The following is a 21,613-nucleotide window of genomic DNA, read 5'->3' as shown; positions in this document are numbered from 1 at the left end:
GTGTGTCCATCCACTGTCATTGATCCAACCCCATGGGTTTTCCTGGTGAATCAATGTTGTAGAAGATAACAGTGTTTCCATGGAGCCTCTGAATGTCCAAATGGGTCATATCTGATGACCATGAAAAGATGACAAACTGCATTTTACACCAATTATTTACATGTATTGATAGGATTAGTGGATCACCAGATATTACAAATTTCATATCAGTATTTTGGTCAACAGCAGCTGTTCAGGTCTTTTAGGGTTAATGCATCAATAATGGTCACATGAGGGGAAATCCAAGCAGGAGCAACCTCTGACATATGAATGTACTTTTTTATAGCTTTTCTCATTGTCATTCATAAACTGCATATCATTTTTGTTCTTCTACATTTAACAGTAATATATCAAATGGCCATATTTAATTAAGGATTATTTATTATTGATGATAAAAGCTAGATGATAATGAGATAATAAACCTTTTTGGTAACACTTTACTTGAAGGTCTAGTTTATAATGCATTAAGGGCACATTCATAAGACATTATAATGCATTTATAATGCATTTATAATGCATTATAAAGGTCATTACAACAGTTTTTCATCATGTACAACAACTTATACCGGGGTTAATAAAGTATTATAAGTGTAGGCATAATGTATTATAAATTCAGCTTTCATAATGTTTTATACATCCCTACCAAAGTGACAACAGTGTTTTTAGGAAGAATCTCACGTCCTGGGTTACATAACACATTCGAACCATCATAACTCTAGCCAGATATAAAGATACAGAGAACTGCTGTGACATGTTATGTTTATGTTTATGCATTTGGCAGATGCTTTTTTCCAAAGCGACTTACAGGGGAAAACCAATTAAATTACTCAATCAATCAAATTTTATTAATATAATGCCAGATCACAAAAAAAAGTTATCTCATGACACTTTATATATAGAGTTGGTCAAAAAACAGACTCTAAGCCAATTTACAGAAACCCAACAGAATCCAGACATGTAGTTTCTGAAACTGAATAATGCCTTATAAACATCAATAATAAGTTAAAGGATGACTGATGATATTATAACACAAGTATGATGACGTATGAGCAGTATCTGCTGGCTCTAAGTAAAGTGTAAGTCAAAAATTATACAACAAAGTGTTCTTAATAACTCTTTATTTTGCAAAAACAAAACATTAAAAGAACAAAGACAGTAAATAGAAGTGGTACATGTTGCTTTATAAATTAAAAATAATGTGGCAGCTCTAAATCTTTGTTAATTCAAACACATGCTTTTTTTTTTTTTTTTTTTAATAAATATGAAATCCCTAAAATAGATGGGTATAGAGACCAGTGACAAAACCAAACAAAAGTTTCCCTCCTAAAAAAAATAAATTCCGTCACACTGCTTTGGTATGGATGTATAAAACATTATGAAAGCTGAATTTATAATATAGTATGCCTTCACCTATAATACTTTATTAACCTTGGTATAAGTTGTTGTACATGATCATAAACTGTTGTAATGACTTTTATAATGCATTATAAATGCATTATAATATCTTATGAATGTGCGCTTAATACATTATAAAATAGAAGCACTCGGAGAGCGCAGACCTCCGCCAAGGCTGATCAGTGCCCCCCCCCCCCCCCCCCCCCCCCCCCCCCCCCCCCCGTGGGCCCCCCCACCCCCGATCACCACCAAAATTTAATCATTTCTTCCTTATCCCATTTCCAACAAACCCTGAAACTTTCATCCAAATCTGTCCATAACTTTTTGAGTTATGTTGCACACTAACGGACAGACAAACAAACAAACAAACAAACAAACCCTGGCAAAAACATAACCTCCTTGGCGGAGGTAACTAGACCTTCAAGTAAAGAGTTACCACATTGTTAATTCATTTATTGTGATGCAAAAGCTGCTTTTGTCTCTGGCGTTTATCATTCTCAGCTAAAAAAAAATAAATAAATAATTGTGAGGCTATTTAACTTAATTTTGTATATTTCTACATTGTAAAAGGATTTTACTACTATTTTATTTGTTTATTTATTGTGTTATCATTAAAAATCTGTAATGTGGAAGTTGTCACAATTGTCAAAATGTTTACGTGACAATAATAATGATTCAGTCCATTTCAGTTCAGTTTATTTTAAGTATGCAACAAAGCAAACAAAGCAATCCTACCTTAGTGCCTGGAAATAAAACAGATTTCAAGAAAACATGAAAACATACATATATATGAAAAAAAAAAAAAATACAACAACTTTATTCACATATTTGAAAAAGAAGGAGAAAGTATAAAAATGTTATAACAACAGCAACAATAACAATAACAATTTTTTAAAAAATGATAATAATAATAATAATAATAATAATAATAATAATAACAATAATCGGTCAACATCATACCATACAATGAATCTATAGAATGTATCTATGGTTTGTTGTTTAATTTTCTGTGAAAGTGGCTCAGTAAAAATGATAAATGAAACAAAATGAAGAAAAGTCTTTGGTAGTATGTAAATGGAAGACCAGATACAGTATGTTCAGTCCTCGTGTTAATTAAAGTTAGTTAAATAGTTACAGTTACATGCATCTGTGCAAATACTACTGCTACTTAAAATGTGTGTCCACATCAGTAAACCTGGTTTTTAGTCACATATTAACTGTTTTTCTTCCTCTGTGTAACTGTTGCAGCTTACTCCAGTAATGGAATCATTTCCTTTTGGTTCATATGAAAATGGGTCTTTAGATGTAATTTACATTGCTGTTAAAAAGGTGAAAAGTGATGAAATTAACTCTCATTAGCCGTCTCAGTTACCATCTGCAGTCTCTCTTTCTGGCAGCGCAGAAGGTTCATTAAATGTCTCTATGGGATTTTGTGTGAGTAAACTCTGGAGAAATGATGTGAGCTGGGTTTAGAACAGCTTGAAGCCTGTTGTTCCCAGCAGGTTTAGTTGTGCAGGTGTGTTGACTGGGAGTGTCGCTGTTGCTTGGTGATTATTAGTAACATCACCACACATGTTGTTCATCTGCTCATTCACTTCTGCTCCCTTTGAATGGAAACATGCCTTACATAATGCATCTTCAATTCATATTTTTTTTTAGGCATTTTGCTTTTATTCAGCTGATGTCTAAGTCATTGAAACATCCCCCTGCCTCTCTTTATCTCTGAAGCTTTGGGAAATGTTGACGATTTTTTTTTTTCTTACCTTTGGACTTACAAACAAAGACAGAACTATTGTCTGTCGGTCAGAGCAACATGTCTGGTTATGTATTTAGAAGAGATGCAAAGCAAAAGTTATAAACTTTAAATTCAGCGAAGGATCCCATTGGATACTGAGATGATTTCTGAAGGAGCGACTGATGTGGAATGACGCCATGGCACTAGGACACGGCTCGAAGAAGTCTACGAACTGTGACCAGTTAGGCACACCTGCCTCTCTGAGTAATGGGGTCAGTACGTTCACATTAAAATATATGTTGAATGAGATCTCACACTGGTATGTTCAGTTTGGATTCACCTTTGGAGTGTCCTCATGTTCTCTGTTTGAGTAAACCATTGTTAAATAAAAGATAAGATGAAAAATACAGGCTCTTATTTTGGCTGACTGTTGACCACAGGCTGGGCAAATGAGTTTAACCCTTTCATGCATGAATTATGAGAACCTTAATCAACATTTATTTCCTGAGTGTTTTTATTCCTCTTTAGGCATGAAAAAAAACAATGTGACTGAAAATTTTCTTATGAGTCTATTTTTCATGGAGTTCCTAAAATGTCCGCTTGACATCATGTGTTTAATTTTTGAAGCAAAATAACATGGATTTACTGATATAACGTGTGAAAACTATGAAATAAAAACTTTTTCTATTGCTGCTAATCTGCTGTTTTCTCACATTTTAACAAACTCAAATACTAGTCATTACTCACTTCATGGAAATAATATGCAAAAAAACACCAACTTTTTTGTTAAAAAAAAACCCCCAAAAAAAACAGTTAATTGCAGTTTAGTAACAATAGCAAGCAATTGATTTTTTTTTTTTTTTTTTAGTTTAGTTTATTTCGAATATGCAACAAGACAAAATAATCTTACTTAACAGGTAGTAAGAGGTCATGTAAGAAAACAAAAAAAACAAAACTTACACATATACGTGACTTCATTTGCACATTCGAAAAGAAGTGAGAGGAAGTATAAGTTATTTAATCCCACCCCTTCAACACTCAAACATGTTACTGCAGATCCGGTTTATCTAGAACCGCAAAGTTACACTAATGATGATGATGCATAAGCGTCCACTGTGTCGGCTGATATGGAACTAAAACAACAAAATCCATAAATATACAAGAGAAGAGCTTTGAATAGATGTCCACTGTAGTGACCAGTATGCATGAAAGGGTTAATCTGCCCTGACCTAAGATGTTGCTTCATGTTGCTTTTGGATTTGTAATGGAAAAATGAATGCAGCAGCAGAAATAGATTATCTTTATATCCCAGAAAATGCAGATGTAGGTTTAATTTAGATCAAATAAAGTTCCACAAATGTAGTGAAATGTAACGGTTGTAAAATTTGAGTTATTGTAACAACACTGTTCCCCATTAAATTGGAATAATTTTACTCTCAGATACATTCTTCTTTCTGGTCCTATTTCAATACATCAATAATCACCTTTGACCTAGTGTAATAATTATATAAACTTTATATATTAAAGAAATCATATTGTATCAATCATTTCATGTGAAGAGGTACATATTTTATTTCCAACTTCATAGGCACCAGTGTATTATAATGGTCTATGAGTAAAAAACCTCCAAAATAATGAAATGTTACTAAGATGGAGTCACTAATAAAGAAAAATTCAGTCCAAATGCTGGTTGGCTGTAGCTTCCAAGATACAGTCTTGGGTCAAAATGAGAAATTGTGTGAATTAATGATAGAATGGGTTTTACTCCGATGGAATGTGTGTCAGAGCTACTAGATCTGCTTCAAAACACTGTCTGTACATTCAAATACATTCACCTCACAGGTTCTTAATTCTGGAACATTTATAAATCTATTGGATAAATGGACATAAACTGGAATCACACTTTATCATATACATTAGAAAATAATATAACCAGCACTTTGGCCATTTGTTCTCGTCTCATCCTGTTAAAGTATGTGAGATTTAACACATTTACTGTGACAATTTCTAAAAACTCAGAACAGTGATATTAATTCCAGTCATTTGGGATAAAAATGTGCCGTAATAATAATTTATGTGCTAATCCACTTCCTCCCTAAAGTCAAAACTTTAACCAGACACATACAGACTCTACTGCGAGGTTTTAGATTTAAAAATAATACAGTTCAAAGCTATATTTTGTTTCATAGCTGTACAATTATAATTGTAAATAAAATGATATGGCATAAAATGGTCGCCAAAATTATTATAACACTTGGCCTATGTAATGATTTTCATTTGTGTGTGTATGTGTGTGTTTTAATTCGCCATTAAAATACTCGTGAAACAAATTAATTATATACAAATTTATGATTATGCTCCATAAATCATAGATAGTTGGGCCTATTTCACTGTCAATGTCACACAATCATGTTTGTTCACAGTAGAATCCAAATTCCTTGTGTGATCATTGTCAGGTGTGATGGTGGTTAAAGGGGTCATATTTTGCTAAACCCACTTTTATTCGTCTTTGGTACGTTTATTTGTGTATTTGGACCCTATTAGTTCAAAAAATTTGATTTTGAACCCTCCAGGTGCTGCAAAGCTTTCCAGCAAAAATTGAGTGGATTTCTACAACTTGTTTTAATTCCTGCTTAATTTGTTACGTTTTATAACTAGTTACGTCACAACATTTGCATATACAAGGTCAAGACTTCAGATGAACATTTCTCCGAGTATGACATAATTGTTTATCAGCAACAGTGGTTGTAGTCCATACTGAAAATATGTCCAAACTTCAAGCCGATTACCTAAAATGTTCAGTTGTTGGTTGTATTAATGAACACAATGGGACAGAGCAGCGCAGACAACAACCTGGAGGGGGTGGGGTGTGAAGTGGCTCATTTGTATTTAAAGGGCCAGCGCTCAAAACCACTTTTCTGGTGTCATTACTCAGAAATAGGGTTGAAGATGGACCTGTGGAGTTGAATTAATGAAAAATTCAGAGCCAAGCAAGGTTATAATCGTTAACGTAAATAAACAAAATGACGAAAACTAAAATTGAAAAAAACATTTTCGTTAACTGAAATAAATAAAAACTCTAATTAAAAGAAAAAAATGATAGCTAACTGAAACTGTATTGTGTGCTTACAAAACTAACTAAAACGTATAAAAGTTATGGATAAAATTCCCTTTGTTTTCGTCTTTGTCAATGTCGGATTGATATCAAATAGATTTATTTTGCTCTAGTAATTTTAGCTAGCAGCACCATTTGACACTTCACAGTCTGTCATTTGTGGTCACTTGTGGTTTCCAGTCGTCTTCTGGTCCCCACTCCACCTGGAACATGCAGACTAAAGCTGGAACAAAGCAGCACAGTCCTGTCTGGGATTTACTGAAGTGATGCGTGGGGTCCAGTTTTTTTTTTTTTTTTTTTTTTGCGCACTGTGTGTGTGTGTGTGTGTGAGTGATGGAGACAGAGCGGAGCTAAAGGACAGAGTCAGACAAGTGTAAGCATCAGGTAAAGACTGGAGAGTTTATCACCATGAAAAGGCCTTCCAAGCCCTTAACTGCACAGTTTAGAAGAGGAGAAAAGAGGAGGATGAAAACTAATTCAGTTACAGAGGTATGGAACCTTTTATAATGTTGAAAAATGTTTGATGTTACTAGCAACAGCTAGCTGAACTGAAATGAAGCAAAGTTGGCTAATAATGGAACTGGAGATGATTAAGAGATGAGAGATCTGCTAAGGTGTGGTTTACTGATGATGGACTGGGTTATATGTGTTTATAAATGGTTTATATATGTTTCTATATGGTTTCTATATGTTTGTATGTGGTTCACTGCTGGTTAGCTAGTTTATATATGTTTCTCTCTGGTTAAACTGCTGGCTGCTTTGTGCATCTCCTCTCACGCTTTGCACATCTTCGCATTGTTTTCATGTAAGCGACGTTTTGTATAGATCACAAACAACCTCATCCTGCGATAGGGAATTTATACATTGTACTGTACATGTGTTTGTGTCTCTGCTCAGTCAATGAGCCGCCCTAACCCAACCCCCAAAATAAAGCATCCAGGGTAACCCACTGATCTGTGCCTCACTAATTTCTTTGAATAGGATGGTGAGGAAGATAAAATATATGAACTAACTAAAACTAATACTAAAACTAAACTAAACTAAAACTAAGCATTCAGAAAAAAAAAAAGATAATTAATAAAAACTAGCAAACCTGCTCTAAAAACTAATTAAAACTAACTGAATTAGAGAAAAAAAAAGTCAAAACTAATTAAAACTAAACTATAATTAAAAATCCAAAACTATTATAACCTTGGACCCAAGCAGAGCATTTACAGTTTATGTAGACCACAGGAAAATGATTGAAAATGCATAATTCCATTTTTAAAAAAAAAAAGCTAAATATCACTCCTTTAAACTGATGCTGATGGTCCTTCAGACACAGCTGTGTGATTCTATTGAATGTACAAGGCTGATCCTGCTTATTAAGGAAATATTAAAGTTAAAAGTCGATAAAAACAGTAGGACTCACTTCATCTGATATTTGCTGTGTTCAGATCAACCACCTGCAGGTTTCACTGACATTTTGAAATGAAAACATGTTTTGGAGACAAAAAAAAAGTCTATATTTTCACATCTGTTAGGCCACCACTGAATATTAGATGCTAATTTGCATCCGTTTTGCAAATACAACTTGTCAGATACTGTCTGACAGAGGTGGAATGATTGTAACATCTTTAAATAATGTTGAATTTAGCTCAACACACTTAGAAACATGTTGTTTTATGGTACAGTAAAAATGTGTCATAACATTCATAATAACTAAAGCATTTTGTGTCACTGAGATATTTCTGAAACAAATCAGATTCCAGACATGTGAACATGCATCAAAAAAAAAAAAAAAAAAAAAAAAAAATCACATCAACCTTTTTGTATATTTTTGTGAAAATGTAACACAAAAAGGACAATTTGGACTGCAAGTGTGACATCTGGTAAAATAAGTGTAAATAAGAATAATGCCATATCATTCAACTGTAGCTGAAATATTCCTTAAATTCCATTGAGGAAAGTGTAATTAATGTTAAGTTCAGACCAAAGATTCACTAAGAGACGAGTTGAAACCTTGCAACTATTTTGTAGCTGGATATTAGTTGTAGTGTCTTAAATTATGCATGAGGACTGTAAAAGTTACTTCCTGTCACTGTATTTCTGGATAAAATACCAAGAACACAAAATACTAGACAGAAAAAATGTCTCTGGCTTTTCAATAACTATTTTGTTCCTTTTATCTCAGTGAATCTTTTTTTTTTAATGGTGAAAAGTGATATAATCTACAGGCACTGAAGCGATGTTTCAATCAGTAACTCCTATTCATTATAAAAGGACAGATCAGACATGGTGGTAACACTTTTTGCATCGGTGCGTGTAAATAATCACTACATTTGTGAGCTGGAACCATCAAATATTTTTTTTAACAAAGAATCTGCATTCATTTACAACAAGTAGAACAAATATGTAGAAGAATAACATGTTAGTTAATGCTAAATACATGGTGTTGCTTTGTTAAAACCTGTTCCTGCAGTAACATAATTAGAAGCCACTCAATTCCACAGTTTCTATTGATCAAGTGTTATGAATAAATAAATACATACATACGTACATATATTTTCCATAGACTCTCATTATCGATTTTTGGTTCTTGCTTCACAGACTGGATCAGATGTACAAGCTGTGGCTCCACCCACCAGGAAGACTCGGTTGGGCAAGTTAATCCTGACCTTCTTCATCACCATCACCATCCTCCTCATAGTTGCAGGGGCCACGCTGGCCTGGTACTTCCTGGGTGAGCACGTTGTTGTTACTTTATTGAGCATTGTTCTTATAAATATTCTTTATTCTTTCAAAGCTTATTTATTTAGATTTATCTTAGATTTGTTTATTGTAATTTAATTAATACAGAGCTGCTGCTGCTGCTGCTGCTAATAATAATAATAATAATAATAATAATAATAATAATAATAATAATAATAATAATAATAATATGTACTTTATTTTTCGTTGATTTTTCAGAGCTACTTAAGACTACATTTCCTATGATCCCTTGTGTTTCCCTTGATTTTGTGACAGAATGACCATTTGATGCCAATATTTAGTTAATGTGTTATCATAAGAAGCTGTAATTAATGTTGTTTGCAGTGTTTTGTACATTCACTATGAAGTGGAATAAGGAACTTTGATTTTCCTATTCTGATGTGCTGTCCATATTTTTCATCCCATAGAGCCCAAAGCCCCGCCCCTTCCGCCATGTCCATTGAGATGTAACTATATATTTGGACAGAGACAGATACAATGACAACACCTTTGTAACTTTCAGGTTTTTGATCTTTATAACAGAGGTGATTACTTTGAGACAGCAAGGGAAACCGAACTTCATCGAACATTTTAGGAAATGAATGGACAGAACTGTTGAATTTACAATAAAGATGCAAATTACATTTACATTAAAATTACACAAGCATGCACTTAATTTCATGGCTATGTTGTTCTGGTCAGCTGTGTATCGTTTGCTTTACAATGCAAATTCCCTAATACATTCTGGTATTAGTAGTCTACACTGTTGAATTCCCCATTGACGTCGAGTGTCAGTAGGTTGTCTGTGAGGCAACACCGAGCTGTTTTTCCCACTGCAGGGAAACATGGTGGTCATTGGCTGAATGCATAAAATCATCCCACCCAAAACCCTCCCAAGGATGCTCAGTGTCTCTGGGGGTGAATGGGTCAGTAAGTGGACTAGGACACTTGACTTTGGACGTTGGATTAGATGAACTGTTTGAAAGAGTTGGTATTGTTCTGAAAGGCTGAACCCGTTTTGACTGACAGCGATGTTGAAACATACCAGCATCAGAGCACGTCGGAGCTCAGTCCCATGTGGATATCAGTGGAAGAGGTTGTTTACCAAAGTGCCGTGACTACATCGCTGGAAGAGAAGAAGGGTCAAGTCATACACCTGCGAGTGTGTGTTGCAGTGGTTTTATGGGGTGGAAGGAGGAGGAGGCGCAGGTGTCACTTGAGGCAGATTTATTCTGAACATACAGAAAATACAGTATTGTGGTGGATCAGTCATGGCTGGTAGCACTGCTCGGTCTCCGCTATAAAAGAGTTTGCATAATTAGCTTTAGCTTAGCACATCACAAACGTCACTGAAACATACAGTCCAGAAATATCAACTACAACAAAATGAGTTCAAAGTGATCACTGTGCCATATTATATATGCTGAAAATAACTCTTCTCCAATTACAATTGGAATTTCTGATTGATAACTTTTGTTCATGTGGAGAGCCGAGCATATAAACCTATCCTGAGCATCCCTCATTGGCTGACTAACTTCCGTTTCTGTCAGCCAGAAGAAGCCCCTGAACCAATGACCACCCATACAATTGACATGTGGAGGACAAGTGGAAGCAGAGCTCTGTTACATTCACTATGATATGACAATTTTTATGTGGAGCATCTCCTGTTTTAAAGACCAGCAGCCACCACTGCTTTATAAGTATTTCCACAGTTTGATATTTCAACAGTTTTACCACAAATTGGGATTTTCTTGCCTTCTGAAATTATCTTTTAAATTGTCAAACATATGTTTAAATGATGATATACTGAAAATGTGAATTAAAAATGAAATGTGTCTCACCATTGACTGTAATGCAGTTGTTTTGTTTTTTTTTTTTTTTACCTCTGCCAAGGAGGTTATGTTTTTGTTGGCGTTGGTTTGTCTGTTCGTTTGTCTGTCTGTGTGCAAGATAACTCAAAAAGTAATGGACGGATTTGGATGAAAATTTCAGGAAATGTTAATACTGGCAAAAGGAACAAATGATTAAATTTTGGTGGTGATTGGGGGTGGGGGGGCCACTGATCAGCCTTGGCGGAGGATTGCGCTATGAGTGCTTTTCTAGAAAAGACAGTGCGGACCTCTGCCAAGGCAGATCAGTGGGCCCCCACCCCCAATCACCACCAAAATTTAATCATTTGTTCCTTGTGCCAGTATCAACATTTCCTGAAATTTTCATCTAAATCCAGGGCACTGATCTGCTTTGGCAGAGGTCTGCGCTCTCTGAGTGCTTCTAGTTTTTTTTTTTTTTTTTTTTTTTTTTTTTTTTTTTGGAAGTTACAACTGGAAAGGGCAGTATTTGGGCTCTCTGTTGCTTCATTTATTCTCTCCTTTTTGTTAATTACCACATCCATCTTCTCTCTAACAGAGCACAGGGTTTGGAAGTTGGAGCCTCGTATCCAGCAGCAGTACACCGCCTACATGTCCATCCTCAACAGGAACTTCTCCACTGATCTGTCCTCTCACACCAGTCGGGCGTTCAGGAAAGAGGCCAAGGGAGTTCAGGACATGGTTAGCTGGGATCAGGATTATACTGGAAAGAAATCCTTCATGGATCCTCCAGTTAAATTCATATATGGGTGATATATTTCCTCCTGTTTTAGGTAAAGAAGATAATGATGTGCTCCAGTCTGTCTCGATATCTGAACTACACCACTGTGTTTGCCTTTGGGTAAGTGGATTAACCACAAGGCTAACATTCATCAGCAGTGTTGGGAGTGAGTAATTCATAACAAAAGTAATGGTTTACAGTAACAAATTACTTTTTGCTGTAATGCAGTAGTGGAAGGCATTACTAATCAATTTTCAGTAATATTTTACTCAATACATGTTCAATAGTGCTTGCATTACAACACACTTTTCACCCATAATTAATTGCACAAAAAAAAAAAAAAAAAAAAATACAACACAGCAAAAATGTGAGACCTAACAAAATCAAAAATGTGGCAGGAAAGTTAAATTTCCTGTTAGTGTTCAGCCATTGGGTGAAGATGGCAGAAGACAGTGCACTGCACTGTCCACATGGACATATGCTCATTACTAATCCTAACCCTGCTTTAAGAAGCTAGTTAGCATGATCCCTGTGATCAGCGATGACAAGGTAAGCTAATGTTTCTATGACTAGTGAGAATTCTTTATCAATTATGGATTTATCTACTGGTGTCCTCAGTGCCGTGCCCCCTGTTTGAACATGTAAAATGTTGAAAAAAATGCAAGCATTCCTGCAGGGAATATCCGTCCACATGTACTGCAGGATGTAAAGTTATACACCTGAAGGCTCCCGTATGTCTTGTATTTTGGGGGGGGGGGGGGGGGGGTTCTACTGTGCATGTGCATTTATGACAAAAGTCTGTATGTAACTCAAAACTAATACAGGAGTCATGTAACACATTACAATTCAGAGACAGTAATATTGTAGGGTAAGGAATTACTATTAAAAAAGAGCTGACGATTAAGCAGAATACCACAAAGGTGACTTGCATCATGAAAATGATGTCTACGATGTCTACATACATAGTTGTTTTTTCTCAGCATGCACAACATCACTTGTTTTGAAACCAAACATATGTTGATGTCATAATCATACCTAACACTATTATCCATACCTTTTCAGAAACTTTTGTCCATATGAGTAATCAGGAAAGCAAAGGTCAAAGAGTGTGTGATTTGCTGAATGCACTCATCACACCAAAGGAGATTTCAAAAATAGTTGGAGTGTCCATAAAGACTGTTTATAATGTAAAGAAGAGAATGACTATGAGCAAAACTAGTACAAGAAAGTCTGGAAGATACTATTAAAGAAGAATGGGAGAAGTTGTCACCCGAATATTTGAGGAACACTTGCGCAAGTTTCAGGAAGCGTGTGAAGGCAGTTATTGAGAAAGAAGGAGGACACATAGAATAAAAACATTTTCTATTATGTAAATTTTCTTGTGGCAAATAAATTCTCATGACTTTCAATAAACTAATTGGTCATACACTGTCTTTCAATCCCTGCCTCAAAATGTTGTAAATTTTGCTTCCCCACCCTGTAACTGTTGAAAAATGACCCCACAAGAAAATAAAATCCTTTCACTAGCATAGCTCCTGTATAAAGGTTTATTTCAACCATGACAAAGTTTCTCTTCTTGAGACATCTAAAAAAAACAACAACCGTAAATTACATTACATTCTCTTTGTAAAGAATGGAGTGGGACCTGCCACTCATCTCCTAAAGGGGCGGGCCAGTGAGAAAGCAGGTGACAGCAAACAGGAAATGACATTTCAGTGAATCATCCTGTTCTTCAGCGTCGGTGGTTTCCTCTCTTGGTGGCCACTTCCTGTGTAGACTAAGGATGCTGTTACCTCTGAAAGATGCTATGGTTTTTGATATTTATAATAGAAGTTAGAAGTGTGAAGCAACTTTGCTGGAAACATCATGGCTGAAATAAAACCTAATATGACAACAATTTGTACAGGTGCAGATTTAGTTTTATTTCCATGTGCTATTTTATTTTATTTTATTTTATCAATATTTGACAGAAAAACACAAATAATCAGGTAAATGTGAGCACATAAGAATAAGATGCTGACAAAACTGAACAAAAAAAAAACAAAAACAAAAAACATTGTGACTAAATGGCATAATTGTTTTTTTATATTTTCACACACAGATCTGTACTTTCTAGTCCTTACATTTTACAGGGTTGTTGCATTTGTTTTGAACCTCTTCAAATAATCAATTAATCAAATAGAAGAAAATAATCGATAACCAAAAATAATCAATAGCTACAGCTCTATTATTATTATTTTTACCCTGAGAAACCACTTTAAAAGTTTACTTATTGATTGCCTTGAAAATTTTAAGGTGTATTTCCTGTTTTGATTGTGTTTAATGACACCTGTCCTACATCACTTCCTCTTCCTTATAGAAGTTATAGTCTGTCTGTTTAAAACATGTTCATCCCTGTTTTCCTCCAGGGAGGGGAGTGTCGTGGCTCACTTCTGGATAGTTCTTTCTGTCCCCAGCAGCCATGTTCAGATGGTGACACTGGGCAAAGTCACAGAGAGTCTGGAGGAGGGTTTTAGGAGCTACCGGGGGTCTGAGGAGGAGACGGCCAACGTCGACGGATACCTCCTCTACCTCCCCTCACTGTCTGTTAGTGGTAAGAGGATGACAGGAGAAGGGCAAAATAAACACAACCATGGAAAATTTCATGTTAGTTTTTGTTCATGCTGTCTTTTTTGTTTTGCTCTTCACAGAAACTGACACCAAAGTCATAGATCTTTTGAAATCCTCATTTGGTATTGTGTTTTATTTTTATTTCCATCTTCTGTGATTAGAGACATTAATTTAACCGCATGAATCAGATATTAAAGTGTGAATCTCATGTTGTATTGTGTATAATCATTGCAGACACACCTAACAACACCTAATACATCAATAAGCAGAATCACAGTATTATATCACTAATATTTTACAATGATGATGATTTAAAGCATTTTTTCTAATGTTGTCAGTTTTGATGCGCAAGAGAATATATTAACAGAATATTCATTTGAAATTTAATCCAATAACATGGCATTTCAACAGCAGGTTTTGAAATAATTACTGGACCAGTGTGAAGTCAACATTTGTCATAAATGTGATTTGGACACGCACAAAGTTAATAAAGAAATAATATGTACAAATGACCAAAAAAAAACTTTATCTTTCTCAATAACAAATGAAAAAAACTATCAAGAAACAATTAGTATTTCAAGACCAGATACCAAAATGTCATGATAAAGGGATTTTATACAGAAAATCACAGATGTTCAAATGGAAATTACACATACTTATACTCTGTTATTTCCTGTAAAATCATACATCAATGTTTTTTATTGAAAATGTAAGACATATTAAGAAGTCATATTAAACTCTCAAAGACACATTAAACTTGTTTTATCATTTTCTGATTTTCATATCATCAGTTATGTAAATTTTTCTCCTTTCTTTTTTATTAAAATACTCTAAAAATTAAATAAATTTAAGCTTGTGAATATTTTTTGCTTCACAAATTAAAATAAAATTGAAGATTCAAAGTCATTTTCTTGATAATATTGATTAAGAACATCTGATATAGAATCAATTAGTATTCCATAACTTATTGAATGACTGTTGTGTTGAATAATGTGGAATAATTACTTCTGAAGCCGCAGAGTCATTTACATTCAATCCACTGTGGCATCTTATCCATGTGATACTGCACAGACATGAGTGGACTCCCTTTTGTTTCTCAGACTGTTACCGTTACCAGAAGGTGGTGTCCAGCAGGGCGGTGACCCTCCGTGGCCCCAGCATGCAGCGGGCCTCCTGCCTTTGGCACCTGCAGGCGACTCCGGGCTCCCAGCTGGAGCTCCACATGGAGTGGATGCTGCCCGAGTGTCGGGACCGGCTGCTGGTGTATGACTCGCTCACCCCCTCAGACTTTCACCTCATCACTTCGTAAGTGTTGACAATGATACAAGTACACAGATATGTAGGAGGAAATGAAGTACAGGCACCTCTATACACACAGAGAGGTTTCAGGTGTCTGTACTTATTAGTCCTTACTTACTATAGTATTAATACACTTGCAGTTGCAGTTTTAAAATTAGACAGTGAGGAGGCCTGTCTACTGTGCAGCAGCAGTTCATTCCATTGTTTTGAAGCTGCAACTCGGTCCCCTCTGAGCTTCAGCCTTGTTTTGGAAACCCTCAGGAGCAGCAGGTCAGCTGACCTGAGAGATCGGCTAGGTGTGTAGGGGTGCAGAAGCTCAGAGAGGTATGCTGGGGCAAGGCCATTTAGTCATTTAAAAGCAAATAAAAGAATTTTAAAATGGATGGGAAGCCAGTGGAGTGAAGCTAAAATCAGTGAAATGTGCTCAAACTGGATTAATCTGGACCAAAATGGAATTTTTGAGAAATTGCAATCTGGTTTTAAAGCACATCACAGCACTGAAACTGCTGTTTTAAAAGTTTTTAATGATCTGATTTTAACAGTAGATGCCGTCCTGTTGCTTTTAGACCTGTCTGCAGCCTTTGACACAGTCAACCACTACATTTTACTTTCCCTGTTAGAGTCGTGTGTTGGCCTCAGAGGTTTGACCCTGCAGTGGTTTCACTCTTACTCAACTCAAGGGTCTTTCAGGGTTCAACTAGGTCCCTATATCGCTGAAACAACCCATCTTGAATGAAAAACAAAAAACTTTATAATAAAAAAATATGGTGAGTTGAGAGAGCCTCTGTCAATAATAATATATATTATATGGTCTAAATGTTATCTAAAATTAATGTTTATTTGCAACATAGTATAGCAAACTGTTACATGATTGAAAACAAATCAGTTTTAGCAAAAAAATATGTCTCCGTCTTGGGTCGCCAGAAATTTGTGATGTTAAAATGAGGTCACGAGCCAATAAAGGTTGGGAACCCCTGCTCTATTGTCTATATTAAAGTCTGGACTGTTGTCATCCCTGCAGTGACTGGATTATAGACATGATTAACAATTAATTAACCTGTTTATTATATAAACTCTTGAATTTCTAACTAGCCACAACCATGTCCTTCTGTCTTTTCTCGTGTCCTCTCAGAGTTTATGGCTGCAGCAAACATGAACGTGTTGTACGCATCCTGTCATCAGGCGAATGGATGACGGTTGTTTGGAAAAAGGGTCTGTACAGCTATGAAGACCCCTTCTCTCTCTCTGCACAGGCCTGGGATCACCAGGGTAAATATAACATTTCTATTACCAAATTAAAAGCACATAAAGAAGCACAAGTTAATACAGTATGTATTTAACAAAATGACGTGCATTCATCTTTATTGTTTTAGCTTCATAAACAATCTCAACATTGAGCAGCTCTGAGGGTTTAATTTAAGACCATATGCACTGAAAAATGCAGTTATCAAGGAACATACAGTACATTTTATAATAATAATAATAATAATAATAATAATAATAATAATAATAATAATAATAATAATAATAATAACAAATTACCCTGTACATGGATGGAAGGTGAACAGGGTATTGTTCTCATCTTTGTATGTTTTCAGTGTGACTTGTTGATGAAACTTGGTGTATTTATTGACTGAGTGAGTAGCTGGAAACAATAAATTTTCAGAAATCACATTTAAGAATCAACTGTGTTCTTGTCGTATTCATGTAGTAAAATATACATAAATTTGCTCATGATCAGCTGTAAAGTTTATCAGTGGATTCATGTTGTGAATACAGTATGCTCTCTCTCATTTTGTCATTACTCAGATTGTAATTCAACTATAGAGTTAAAGGAAGCACTAGGCATCCAGGGGACATTGAGGACACCTTTCTTCCCGAGCTACTACCCCCCAAACACCAACTGCACCTGGACTTTTATAGTGAGACACTTCACTGTCCACAGCCTTTTCATTAAATCTATTCAGTAATGTATTTTTGCGGTGTATGATCACTAGGGTGTTGTGTTTTCACCTCTAGATGCCTGATGCACTGATGGGTTTGTGCCTGGAGTTTGAGGGCTATGAGCTGAGTAGAGCCACCTATAACCAGGCCTGCACCCAAGGACAGTGGATCGTCCAGAACCGCAGGTAGGCTTCAAGTCATTGTGAAATGTCCAGAACTGAAGGCAATGTAGGGATGAGTTTGTAGTTTTTGATGAGGATATCAACAAATAAACTTTTCCTATACTTTATTTACAGATTGTGCAAATGTTCAAAGGTTATTATATCAGAACTTCAGAGAAAAATATATTTTGGAATAAAATATATCATTTACTGAACATAAAAACTAAAGAAAATCAATAAATAGATAAAAAGAAGAAGAAGAAGAAGAACAACAACAACAACAACAACACTGAACATAAAACCAAGTGTGTCCATGGGTTTTACTGGTGAATCAATGTTGTAGAAGATGATGGTGTTTCCACGTTCAGGACGGAGCATCTGAACATCCAAATGGGTCATGTCTGATGACCATGAAAAGATGACAAACTGTATTTTGCACCAATTATTTACATATATTGATAGGATTAGAGGATCAACAAATATTAAACATTTCAGATCAAAATATGCTTTTGGTCAGCGGTTCCTGTTCAGGTCTTTAATGCTTAAATGTATTTTATTGATTACGAGTTTATAACTTTAAATCTATTCAATGATATAATGTTTCTTCAATGAAATTCAACAACAACAGTTATAATAAATGAAAGCAATGCATACAAAACATGTACGATATATGATTTTGACCATTACTTTAGGCTATGAGTCATTAAACTTCAATTATTATCAAAAATCAAGTGATTGACATCAGTGGCTTTAAAGTGAGTAAAATATAGACATTAATTTATGCATTAAATTACCACATTAAATTGAATATTGTATCGCTGAATTGCTTTTCTACTTATATTATTTAAAATATAATCAGTGAATGCTTGAAATATGCAGAATGAACTTCATATTTCTTCCAGCTAGATTTAACAAGTGAATGCTGTTTTTATCTATTGACTAAATATTAATTCAGATTAGTTTCTCTTCTTACTTGTCGTTAAAAAATACACCTTACAGTGGAAAAGATGTACAGCACTGATAAATGGAAACAAAATTAAATAAACGGTTGACCGCCCACTGCTGAAAATGAAGTGGAAAAATCTGACATCAAATCAACATCTATTTATAACAGCCACATTTATGTGGTTTGGTGAAGGGAAATGTCCCTGTGTGTAACAAATTTTGCATAAAGGTCACACAGTGTATGACATATTTTCTAAATAATGAATGAATAAATAATAAAACTACATTTATGCAAACACATAGTATTTGATTATATGATCCTAATCTGTTCAAACCATCACTTTATTATATTTTGATGGACAGGGAGCAGCATCTCCCACAAGCCTTGTCCACAGTCTTTTTGTTGTTTGGTCTTTAATTAACATTTGCATGCTAATTGACTTTAGGTCATTAAGACCCAGTACAGACTAAGAATCTGGTGACATAGAGTGATTGATGCTTCCATATTAATTAACTACAGAACCATATCAAATCTTCCATTTTTGGGGAAAATAATTAAAAGGTTTCTGTTGGAACAAATTCAGAGTTTTCTGGTGCAGAACAACCTTTTTAATGCATTTCAGTCTGGATTTCAAGCACGCCACAGCACTGAGACTGCACTTATTAAAGTTTTAAAGGAGTGATGTTTTACTTTTTTTTTGAATGGAATTATGCATTTTCAATCATTTCCCTGTGGTGTACATAAACTGTAAATGCTATGCTTGGGTCTGAATTCTTCATTAATTCCACTACAGGTCCATCTTCAGCCCTATTTCTGAGTAATGACACCAGAAAGGTCATTTTGAGCGCTGGCCCTTTAAATGCACATGAGCCACTTCACACCCCACCCCCTCCAGGTTGTTGACTGTACTGCTCTGTCCCGTTCAGCGACTTCTGTCCGTTAATACAACCAACAACTGAACATTTTAGGTAATCAGCTCAAAGTTTGGTCATATTTTCAGTTTTTACTACAACCGCTGCTGCTGACAAACAATTATGGTGTACTCTTGACCTTATATGTGCAAATGTTGTGACGTAACTAGTTATAAAATGTAACAACTTAAGCAAGAATTGAAATGGGTTGTAGAAATCCACTCTATTTTTGCCAAAATGAATATAAAGATAGCTTTGCAGCACCTGGAGGGTTCAAATTCAAACTTTTGGAACTATTAGGGTCCAAATACACAAATAAATGAACCAAAGACTAATAAAAGTGGGTTTAGCAAAATATGATCCCTTTAAATGCATTACATCTGAATAACAATGCATTCAAGACCTCTATGTTGGTATTACTGAAAAGTAGGTGGGACTTTCTGACGCTGTGTTAAATTGATTAAAATCTTACTTAAAAGACAGGGACTACTTTTTCTCAGTTGGTAATTGTGAGTCTGAAGAAAAACCACATGTGGAGTTCCTCAAGGGTCCACTCCCATCATTAACTATTATAAGTTAACCCATAAACACCAAAAAAATCCCCCGCAGACCAAAACCATTGAGTTATGTAAGCTGTTTAATACCTGTTGATCCATTATTCCTGTCAGTCAATGTAAATAATTGATGTAGAATGCAGTCATCTTTTCATAGTCATCAGATATAACCCAGTTGGACGTTCAGAGGTTCCGTAGTGAATTCACCAGTAAAACCCATGGAGTTTGAACAATGGCAATGGATGGAGATGCTTGATTTTACATTCAGTTATTGATAGATTTACTGAAAAAGTCTCTTTTTCTTCAGTTTTTTTTTCTGTTTCTGATATCTGAGCTTTTATCAACATCTACATGACCAGTAAATAAAATACAGGAAAACAATTTATTATCACTGAAACAATCCACAAAATACAGAGGATAATATATAAAAACGTAATAAATCACCTAAAAATGATTAAATAGACAGAAAAAATCATTTGGGAGCTGCCATAAAAGTAGCCATGGGTCTTTATGGGTTAAATTACACTGGTAAAGTAATTAAAGTATTCATATTAAATAGAAAAGTGCAACCTGTAAGATTTCAGATACACTTACACTTATGGTCACATTTGTGTCATGGATGAAAGCAACAGAAATTTGCATTTTCATTCGAAGATTTTTCTGAAAATGTGATCCATTTAGATGTAAACCAGGCAATGAGATACTTTCAACTCATGTCTGTTAGTATGTCCTAAGTGCCTCATAAAGTATGAGTAGGTTTTTTTGTTTTATTTTCTAATTTTACGTACCGCGTAACTTCTTCAGACTATGTGGAACCAGGAGCCTGCAGCCGTACAGTGAGCGCGTCTTCCTGATTTCCACCATCACCACCGTTGTCATGACGTCGGAGGTGTCACTCACAGGGCCGGGGCTCCAGCTGCAATACAGCATCTTCAACTTGACAGATCGTGAGATGTTAATATAGTGAAATACGATCCACTGACATATGTAAATGACCTGTCGATTCATATGAGTGTGTGTTTGTGTGTTTCAGCATGCCCAGGGCAGTTTTTGTGCACTGTGAATGGAATGTGTGTTCCTGCCTGTGATGGAATCAAGGACTGTCCCAATGGACTCGATGAGAGGAACTGTGGTGAATGTTTTTATGTTTCAAAGTCAGTAATACCCTTCAGTACAACATCTTCTTTCACTAATATGAAAGAATGAAGCAATCTGCATATGATTAGAACACCAACATTCAATGATTGGGAGAGGTGTCCCAATACTTTCGGAAATATAGTGTATCTAATGCCGCGTTTCCACTATGTGGTACCGGCTCGACTCGACTTGACTGGGCCTTTTTTGCATTTCCATTACATAAAAGAACCTGGAATCTGGTACCTGGTACAACTTTACTAGTAATTGCTCGGCCGAGGTTCCAAATTGGGTGAAGAGACACTAAAATGTGACGTGTAAACACTGCAGACCACTGATTGGTCAGAGAGTTGTTTCTGCGTCATCAATGCATGACACACCATTTAAAAAAAAAAAAGATTCGTAAGTTTACAGTAAATATACCCGTAGGCTAATCCATGATGACAGCCCA

General features: G+C 35.4%; 1 protein-coding gene across 1 annotated transcript in view; it reads left to right on the top strand.

Moving 5' to 3' along the window:
• The first annotated feature begins 1,744 nt into the window (after positions 1–1,744).
• tmprss6 (transmembrane serine protease 6) overlaps positions 1,745–21,613 on the top strand; it is a 31,933-nt gene continuing 12,064 nt past the window's right edge. Inside the window, exons 1-12 of the mRNA XM_030131448.1 lie at positions 1,745–3,539; positions 8,912–9,006; positions 11,421–11,563; positions 11,656–11,723; positions 14,012–14,196; positions 14,294–14,335; positions 15,314–15,518; positions 16,645–16,781; positions 17,322–17,434; positions 17,532–17,641; positions 20,833–20,975; positions 21,062–21,160. Of these exons, the coding sequence (XP_029987308.1) occupies positions 3,352–3,539; positions 8,912–9,006; positions 11,421–11,563; positions 11,656–11,723; positions 14,012–14,196; positions 14,294–14,335; positions 15,314–15,518; positions 16,645–16,781; positions 17,322–17,434; positions 17,532–17,641; positions 20,833–20,975; positions 21,062–21,160 (1,528 nt within the window). The 5' untranslated portion in view covers positions 1,745–3,351. The remainder of the gene's footprint in view (positions 3,540–8,911; positions 9,007–11,420; positions 11,564–11,655; positions 11,724–14,011; positions 14,197–14,293; positions 14,336–15,313; positions 15,519–16,644; positions 16,782–17,321; positions 17,435–17,531; positions 17,642–20,832; positions 20,976–21,061; positions 21,161–21,613) is intronic.

This window comes from Sphaeramia orbicularis, chromosome 1 (genome assembly GCF_902148855.1).
Source record: "Sphaeramia orbicularis chromosome 1, fSphaOr1.1, whole genome shotgun sequence".
NCBI lineage: Eukaryota > Metazoa > Chordata > Actinopteri > Kurtiformes > Apogonidae > Sphaeramia > Sphaeramia orbicularis.
Note: the sequence above shows the minus strand (reverse complement) of the source record. Positions and strands in the feature narration are given on the sequence as shown.